We start from the raw sequence: 10,431 nt of genomic DNA, 5'->3' as shown, positions 1-10,431 counted from the left end.
TTTAAGTACACCATTGTAATAAATTGAATCAAGACTGAAGCCTTGTATTCTTAAAATAAAAATATCACAACCTCATCTACATGTATAAAGCAGCATCCACATGGATATAAATATTTGATCAGCCAATTGATAGATGTTTTCAAAGACATGTAAGGATGGTAGTGAAACTGTCTAAATGCATTTGGATTGGTCTCTTTTCTATCTTGATAACTCATCTGTGGTTTGTCGTCATACCCAGCTATATTGTCCATCGTCCATCTGTTTATTGGAAAAAATGCATGAGTTCCTTCAGAAAATGTTTGCTTTATTGCACATCTTTTCATTTTCATCTATTTTACCTGATTCTCATCTAGCTTAATACAAAAAAGAAAATGAAGTATTTTACTACTACTTTGCCTCTGGAGGAAATCTGAGGCTGTCTCACAAAGTCTGACTTTGTAATAACATATTTTCAAGTGATTTTCTGAAGAGCAATTGATTTCACATTTATAGAGTATACAAGTAATTTTTGGTTGCTTGATGTACAGCATACTGTACTGTATTTGGTTTTGGTGCCTATTTTTCTTACTTTTTCTCTTCAATTTAATTCAGAGTAACCCATTCAATTCTGTGAACAGCTTTTTAGTACCGTAGTGAAAGGTTTTTAGTTTCAGTACTACTGGTACTATGCCAATGTAGTAATGGCCCCTCTGATTAATTCACCATTCCCATTGTTTTTTCAATTCCAATAATTCGATTTCAATCCATTTATTCAATTTCAATTTATTTATTTTCATATTTCAATTTGTTTTTGTTACTCCTATATCCATCATCACATTAATAGTAATAATGATACATATTAATATCTAGATTTTATATAGCACTTTTCCCAGAACATCTCAAAGCACTTTACAGCATATTATTACCCCCGTCATTGGACTCATTTCCATCCCACACGAAAAGTACAAAATTTCCACTCCTTGGGAGCATTCCTTGCATTCATCGCAGCCTCATAATGGTGCTGGCAAATTCAAACATACTATAACTTTTGCATCCTACCGGGTACTCGTTTAGCACCTGGGTCGAAGTGGCAAAGTTTGGATTAACGCTTTGCCAAGGACGCTAGACTTTGGTGGGATTTGACACACGACCCTCTGTTTTCAAGGCAAGAAACAGAACCACTACACTATGGCTCTTCCACACATTCGTGAAGAGATTGTATTTTTTATTCCATAGTACATGTATTTATGAAAGAGGTCCAAGAATATATACATGTACATCAGAAGATGCATCTGTCTTTCTTATTGTGGTTCCATTTTCTTCCTCTCTTTCTTTGCAGATTAACACAGAACCACCCGATTCAGTTCTATGTACTGCTTATCTAATAGAGGATGGTACTGCGTTTCTGTACTACCGTTATGCCAGTGGAGCGAATCCCCTCCCTGCATCACTTGTCATCCCTCTTGGTGCTGCATCTCCCACCTCCATTGTAACAACCATAGAGAGACAACACACTATAGCATTCATAGGAGATACTCAAGGAAACCTTCAAAAGGTTAGTTAGTGTTCTGATAAAGAGAAAGGATAATTTCTACTGTACGAAAATTGAAAGTTCAGACCGATAACTAATCTTCATCTTTTTTATCAAAGAAAAATTCGTTTTTAGGGGGAAAACAGAATATAGCTTGGAACAATGTTTGGTATCTGAATAAAACAGATTGCTGAATACTTACTGATAATGAAACATGTGGATGTGAGAACTACCTATTGAAAATAAAATTAAAAAAATTCACATCTCATGGAACAAGTTGAATGGGGTTTCTTTACATGTTGAAGTGACAACAAAGATGATAATCATTCCAGACAAAAAACTATCCATTTCTGTATTATATCTGGACATATACATCTACTTTCTTTTTGTATGTGTATGTTGCATGCAATTTTATTATTTACAGTGAAAGTGAAAAGAGTTTAGAAAACCTACCTTATTGCTATGTTGTTTATTTTTGCCTCTGATTTTGTTTTATGTTTACAGTGTGATTCATTTTTAGATGACAAATGTCTGTCCCTGTTTTTATCCAGAGGAAAAGCGATGCTGATAGGGGGAAGGCCTCCCAATGTCATGTTGGTTTGAATAAAAAAAAATATATTAAAAAAACATGTCAATAAAGTTGGTGAAAATCGATCAGAGAATAAAACAGTGATCATATATTTTCAATACTTTCATTTGTTACTTCACATTAGAGCAGCTATGCCATATTGAAAGTCTATGAAGTTCTCTTTAACAACTTTTATTTGGGCAATCAATATTCCTCCGACACGCTGTTCCAGAATCTTTATTTGGAAAGACACATACGAGTGGAAACGTATTGAATTATTAGTGATGAAGTGATGAATGGATATGTAGATGCTTTTCCATATATCACATCAGAAAAGCAAGATAAGCAGTAATAACTCTTGTCTGGCCTCTTGTTATTTTTGATGGATTTTTGTCAATATTCATAGAGAATGTTTCTCACATATTCCTGCTTTCATTTAACCAACTTGCCATCAGAATGGACTTCAATTTAATTGTGTAATTGGTATCATGACAATGAAATTAGTATGTGTAAATTTATGGAGTACTCAATGCAGTGGAATAATGGCTCTTAGTGCTTTGTAGATATGATAATAATAATGCATTTATATTGCATTATCTATCTATAAATTTGTAACTGTAATTATTACCCTGGCTTTAGCTTGAGCTGCCGTAATTTACTATTCTGTACATTCAATGAATTATCCAGACAGCACGAACTCATTCACCTCACCTTGGTTGCATGCAGCAGAAGGTGGGTAAATTCCTTGTCAAAAGATATGGCTGGGATTTGAACCCATGACTCTCAGATTGAATGATGAGTCAAACTACTAGACCACAATGTCCCAGTGAAGTATAACCCACATCAACAGATTCTGGCTTGCCAGCACATATGGCCGGCAATTTTAAATGTTCCCACACACCTGTAAAATATTGAATTGATTGATGTTTTCATATCATGGTTTGTTTCATCAGGTGAATATTGTTAACAGCACTTTTGGCTATGTCTACGAGACAATCCCTCTTGGAAGTGGGTCTGTTTTACGAGAGCTGTTTCTTGATGAATCTACAGAGCAGATAACATTAGCCACAACAACAACAAGAACTTCAGATCAAAGCTCACAGGTGAGTATATCAATAAAAAAAGACCTGCAAATAATTGCAATGCCTGACTTAGTTCACAAGAAATATTAATCGGGCAACTTCAGGACAATGGGTTTCCTATTTCCACATTATTCTTTTTTATGACCCTGCAGACAGTCTTGATGGGGCATTAAGCGTTGTTGGGACAGTGATTTTCCGTTTCAAAAAATGGCCTTTTCCGTTTCAGAAAATCACAAATTCCGTTTCAGCTCGTCAGAAAACGGAAATTCCGTTTCCCATAGACGTTGTACACACGGAAAAGTGACAATTCCGTTTACACAGTGAATAGCAAAATCAAAGCGCATACACTCGCTCTGGCCAAATTTCCAAAATTTGTATCTGCTACTGTACCAACAACACAATAGAATCCGTTCTAATCGGATCTATGCTGGTGTATTTAATGATTTTTCAAACTGATTTAGCATGCATACATCCTCACCTTTCACATAATTAGCATTATTTTACGGTGAAATTAAATTTCATCGATAATTTTGGGGTTTTTTGGACATCGTTATCATCAGTCAACAACTTTCGCCAATCCGCCATCTTGGATTTTAAGACCACGATATCGTGCTGTTACATCTTCAAACGTAGAGGGCAGCAACACACGACCGTGCAGTTGAGCGATCTGAAGCGATGTGAAGCTCAACCCGGCCGGCCGAGTACGATCGCGGGGTATTATCGAGTGTGCTGATGTCGAGAGCAATCACGATGTGTGAATTGTCATGATTGTAGCGAAGTGAGATCGTGTTTTCTGGGGTTTTGTGGCCATTTAATATTCTCATTTTGTTGTTATTTTGGAGTAATTTCTGTTGCTATTCTGTGTATTTTGAGGGAAAATACGTTTTCCGTGATTTTCCGTTTGAAATGCCACTTTCCGTTTCAAAAGGCCTTTTCCGTGAATTCCGTCCGTTTTCCGCAATCGCGGAAAATCACTGTCCCTAGCATTGCCCCTGTCCGTCCGTCCCCCTACTTGGTTTCCACACAATAACTCTAAAAGATTTAATGGATTTAAAACAATTTTGGTGTGTAGGTAGATGACACCACAATACAGGCTAAATTTGAAACCAGAGTGCGCAGGTCTAAGGTCACAGCTCATTGAATGTGCAAGTTGGTTTCCATATTCATCATGATAACTTATGAAATATTCAACAAATTAAAAAAAATTTGGGTGTGTAGGTAGATGACACCAAAATACAGGCTAAGTTTGAATTCAGAGTCCGCAGGTCAAAGGTCACAGCTCATTATATGTGCGAGTTGGTTTCTGCATGATAACTTTGGAAATATTCCCCAGAAAAATAAATTGTTTGGTGTCTGCATGGGTAGATGACACTAATACCCCTTTCATATTGCTCTTTCACCGGCAAAGGGAAAAGTGTCCAGTATGAAAGGTACATTACACAGGAGAACTTCACCGGTGAAGTTCGCTGATGAAAATGCCAGTATGAAAGTAAACCGGAGAACTTCTCTTTAATGACGTCAGAGGTCAATTTTTTTCTCTCCCAAAGTCCCCTTTACCGAGATTCCACGCATGATAGTTGCAAGCTCAGCTGAATACTATGGCCAAATAGATCCCTGGAACATAATTTTTTTTTACTAACAATATTTATTAAAAGCAAGTTTTACATTATAAAATGTGCTAAAATATAAAAACAAGGTAATATTGTTTGTTTTTCTCTTAATACTTCCAAAATATGTTGTAATACCTTTTGTAATAGGTAAGAAGTAATGTTTACAATTTTCTTTAGTTTGTTCTGCAATTGCTTGTTGACTTTCGCCGGGGAAGAAATGTCATTGCCAAAGGGTACATTTTTTTCTTCGCCGGGGAAGTGAGGAATGCAAGGCGGAGAAGTTCGCCTGCGAAGTTTGCTGGTGAAAAATGAAGAGGGCAGTATGAAAGGAGTATAAAATGCAGTCAGGTCACATAAAATGACCTGACTGTCATATCTTCTGTCAGAGATTATTATGGAAAGGGTGAGTCTTTAGAAGATAAAAGGTCTAAATTTGTTCATTATATGCATATTGATTTCTGCACGATTAAGTTGAATCATATGAATTTCTGATTGCATTAAGCAGGGGCATCTGTGTCCTTTGGACACATCAAATTTCTAGATTAAAGTAAAATAAGATAAATTACAAAGTTGATTCAGTGTTTTGAAAATGATAAGATACAATACAAGAGATTTTATTTTGTCTTTGCAACTTAAAGGGGAAGTTCACCCTGACAAAAATTTATTGTAAAAATAGCAACAAACTATAAAAAAAAATATTGCAGAAGGTTTGAGATATATCTATCTGACAATTTAAAAGTTATTAGAAATATAATTATTTGATTTTGACGTCATATGCGAGCAGTGTTCCTACATAGCGAATGGGAAAAATTATATCCACTGTACTTCTTGAATATCAATACACAAATCATCAAACAATTCACACCTGATCATGAAAGGAAAACAAAAATAAGTCTTCAGGAACCATTAAAGGACAACTCCACCCCAATAAAAACTTGATTTAAATAAAAAGAGAAAAAATCAACAAGCATAACACTGAAAATTTCATCAAAATCGGGTGTAAAATAAGAAAGTTATCGCATTTTAAAGTTTCACTCATTTTCAACAAAATAGTTATATGAACGAGCCAGTTACATCCAAATGAGAGAGTTGATGACATCACTCACTCACTCACTCACTATTTCTTTTGTATTTTGTTATATGAAATATTAAATATCGTTATTTTCTAGTCATTGTCCTGTGAAATGAAGTTTCATTCCTCCCTGAACACCTGGAATTACATTATTTTAACATTTTGTGCTTCAGGCAAGGAGGTTGTAATCGTCAAATTCGTAAAAATTGAAATATTGTATAATTCAAACAATAGAAAACAAAAGAAATAGGGAGTGAGTGACATCATCGACTCTCTCATTTGGGTGCAACTGGCTTGTTCATATAAATATTTTGTTGAAAATAAGCGAAACTTTGAAATGTCATAACTTTCTTATTTTACATCCGATTTTTAATAAAATTTTTAGCATTGTACTCGTCTGATTTTTCTCTATTGATTCAAATCAACATTTTTCTGAGGTGGACTTGACCTTTAAATTATCACAAATTAGTCACAAATCCAAGACCTCCAAAACAAATCCAAAAGTTCTAATGACTGTCCTAATCTTTAACAGATTTTCCTCAAACCATGACCAATATTTTTTTCTCTGCTATTTTTACAACAAAATTTTCTTCAGGGTGAACTTCCCCTTTAATTACTTAGAAATTTGCTTTCCATGGGTATAATAAGAGCAAAACATAGACAAAGAAACAAAGCAAATAAAATACATGTAAAGAAATAGATGGTACATTATAGTCATATAAAATCTTTTTAGTCATAAATACTTTCAGGATTCCCCCTTTTTTATATAAAACTGAGCCATTTACAAAAATGGGCTGACATTGCATGCTCAGAATCTTTTTCTTATAATTTTGGAATGCATATAAAGAATTTTAATTTAATACATGTAGTATACATTACTTTAGAACTTAGATGCAGTGTTAAAACACATACTGAGAGCAAAAAGTTGATAGTGCAAGTGAATGATTCAATGTCAAATTCAAATTGCATATATATAGGTATTTTATCTTTCCTTAAATGAGTTCTTTTTATTATTTTACTTTACATAATACTTTAGTAATTTTTTGTATATCACCTATTGTATATGGGATCACTTTGTGTTTATAAATAAACAATTTTCAGGTCTGCCTGTGTTTAAATTTTCATTTGCCCAAATGGAAAGAAGTGTCAGAAAGAGCTTTGGTTAGATGAAATTTAATTATTTCAATTAATCATTATGTTATACAGGTACTTAAACTGAATTTGGCAAACTGTGGCCAATACCAAACCTGTGATGAGTGCATTGGCGGCAATGGAGGAAACGATGGAGACCCTTACTGTGGATGGTGTACTTTACAAAAAAGGTGAGAAGTTTGTTTGAATTAAATTGTAAATTGCCTTACCCTAAAAAGATTGGGCTATTGGTTTCCGCCCCCGGCAAGACGAGTGATTCAGCCCTGCTAAGATCTTAGTCGTTGACCATGCATTTGCAACAAAAATAGGATGCAAAGAAGAGATCAAATGTCCTTCTTGTTCCTGTAACTACATATTATTACCCCTTTATTTTAATTCATTCAGTAAAAAAATGTCATCTTTCCCCCTACTCCCCCCCCAATCAGTATTCCCTGTCACCACCTGATGGGTGTAACCCTATAGAGTAGCGAAAGGATGATGTCACAAAACCTTTTTTTGCATTCCATCATTTTTCATACCATATTTTGTTAGCACTTGATGATAAATCCCCACTACCAAAATTTGGTGAGAATTGGTCCATGGGGGACTGAGATATGACATCATTGACTTCAATGGGGGCTAATTAAGTATTATTGATGATGTCACACTTCGGTAACTCTGTAGGGCCTACATGTAGGCATCCAGCCATGCATTCTATTCTGAAAAAACCTTACTCATTTGTAAAAAAAAATGCAGGAAATGATAACTAAGTACCATTTATTCATTGTATTTTTCTCATGGCTAAATGCTTTCCTTCTATTGGACTTTGGATATTGATGGAAACTTTATATGTTTGAGGAAGTATAAAAAAATAACAAAGGTCATTCTTTTTATCAGTATTTTATTTACTATGTTACAACTATGTGTAGTGCAGTATAGATATGCTATATAAAGTTCATATGTATGTATGAGCTGCCTGTTAATGTGAGCTGTGGGCCTACATGTACATACTTAATGTAGAGTGTACTTTTACTCATTGTGAATTTTTGTAGAATAACTGTGAGGCCATCGAAAGATATCCCCCTTTTTTTTGTTGTCTAAAATACAGTAATTGTATGTACCTTTTTTTTTTACCTTTAATGGCAGCTTAAAATTTAATACCACTGTCAGCTTTTAACATCTTTATTTACTCAATGACTTGAGGATTTTCTTTTTTCAAAATTTTCTGGCTCTCCATGCAAAATGAATCCAGGGTGTTATTCTGGAGAGCTACATGTATTGTATCCTTTGTCAAACTTTTTTTCATAAATCTGTGAGATAAGAGACCACTATCTTTGTTGTAAATTGGGATTCTGAAGATTGTCTTTTCTCTGTCTTTGGCGGATCCAGGATTTTTGGAAGGAGGGGCACATTTTCCCGAGAAAAATTTGACAAGCAAAAAAAAAGGATAAAAAGAAAAAAAAACATCTTCACTTGAAAAAGGGGGGGGGGGAGACACACTTCTGTTATAACAGCATGTTTACATTACAAATGTAGGGGCCGACTGTGCCCCCCCCCCCCCGATCCGCCAGTGATCTCTGTCTAAGTACCCTCCCTCCTTTTCACAGAAAGCCAATCAAAACCACTGTTAATTCCCAGTGAAAAAGCTTTGTTTGTAACCAATGGGCCCATTGAAATTCAGGGAAGTTTCCTCAGTAAGCATAGCTGGCATTGTGTAACCGTACTTTAAACTGTGGGCTTAATTGTTAAGAGAGAGAAAGAGCTACATGTAAGAGTGGTTATTGTAAGAGAGAAAAAAGAGGAAAGATTGAGAAAAAATGACATGAATCAAAATGTGGGGCCTAACTTAATGTAACATGAAAGAACGTTTTTTTAACTAGTTATCGATGATGAGGGAAACTAATAATGTAATCTGAATAATGTCTTCTTATGCTTGAATTAAATTTGCCTTGGCAAAGGATGTTAAATCTTCCTAAAAGAAAAGATAAAGTTTTGACTGCCAGCTCTTGTCTTAACTTTTATCATAGGTTTTTTCATGTAACAGAGTAATAATAGCAAGTTAGAGCATGCTAAAAAGAAAAGACAAGTAGCTACATGTATGACGAAAGTTGTGACATCCACCAGATTATTGATCTTGTCATATCCCTTAGAAAAGACAAAATACTGAGGAAGGACAATGTTCAGAATGTTCCAGGATATACCCAGTGTACGGTCCATATAAACTGTAAACTGTTTCTCTCACAGCAATTTTTATGGAAAATAATTGATATTCTTTGTTTTCGTTCTCAAGGTGCACACGATATGAGGCATGCGATCTGCCTGAGGAACCATCACGATGGTTATCATACAATGCTTTACAATGTGTTTCCATCTCTGATGTACAGCCAGATAGTCTTCCTTACGATCTAACGGACCAGCAGGTATTTTACTTTTTTTTCTCATCCAATCGCTCAGAATAGAAGGATGAACTTGACTCTGTCTATCACCTCCTCCAATTATATATATTTGTCTATAGATACATGTACCCACTTTATCAAAGTACTTTCCCTAGGCCTTTGCAAACACATTTCTTAAACTGCCATTTTTTTTTTATCTCATTCAGACATCTGGCAAGTCCCAGGCATTATGCGTGAGACTCCCACTTTAGGGACTTGCTCATCCACTGAAATTTCTTTCTCATGCATGTATCACAGCATATCCCCATAAGCAATTCACATTATCGCTGGATCTCACACTGATACGCAGAAAATCTCACACATTGGCCCGTATTCTGAAGTCAGGTTTAACTTAAACTCGGGTTTAAAGTTGTGGTTTAAGTATGGACAGCCAATTGTTACATAATCACTAACAGTAGAGATATCATACTCAGCTCAATCGGTTCTCAAATCATTTATGATTGTGTAGGAAGTATAAATAGATGATTGTTTTCACCATAGATGAATCAGGAAAGAGCACACTAAACATAAGAAACATACCACTTAATAAAAATTTTGATACGTTTGGCTTCCCATACTTTAAACCTGAGTTTAAGTTAAACCCGACTTCAGAATACGGGCGAATGTCTTTAAACTTGGCATTTCTGCTCATTGCACATGCTCATTGCACAGTCAGAACGAAGGCCTCCACAATGCAGGATTAGTGCCATTTGACCCGGTGAGGAGGGGTCATGTAAGACGTGCACTATTTTGTTCTTGCTTGTGGCCGTTTGGTACACAAACTTTCCCTAACACCGGAAACAAGTGGAAGTGATAAAAGCAAAAATACATTTAAAATCAGCTTTGCTCAGTTTTAAACTATCATGCTGATACATGTATGTGTTTCTGGCTCAAACATGTTTCAGATCGCACAAATTTCTGCAATTTAAACCTGCTTTTTGAAGTTTTCATATGACTGCATTGTTGATAATCTATATGAGCCAGGGGGTATTGTTGAGACAGTGAGAGTCTTACAAAGCAGAA

General features: G+C 35.2%; 1 protein-coding gene across 1 annotated transcript in view; it reads left to right on the top strand.

The window, feature by feature from the left end:
* The first annotated feature begins 175 nt into the window (after positions 1–175).
* LOC121412118 (plexin-B-like) overlaps positions 176–10,431 on the top strand; it is a 57,634-nt gene continuing 47,378 nt past the window's right edge. The window contains 5 exon segments of the mRNA XM_041605024.1: positions 176–220; positions 1,319–1,534; positions 3,032–3,181; positions 7,049–7,164; positions 9,264–9,393. Of these exon segments, the coding sequence (XP_041460958.1) occupies positions 176–220; positions 1,319–1,534; positions 3,032–3,181; positions 7,049–7,164; positions 9,264–9,393 (657 nt within the window).

Source organism: Lytechinus variegatus, chromosome 3 (assembly GCF_018143015.1).
Source record: "Lytechinus variegatus isolate NC3 chromosome 3, Lvar_3.0, whole genome shotgun sequence".
Classification (NCBI taxonomy): Eukaryota; Metazoa; Echinodermata; class Echinoidea; order Temnopleuroida; family Toxopneustidae; genus Lytechinus; species Lytechinus variegatus.
This window is presented reverse-complemented; position numbering and strand designations above follow the sequence as displayed.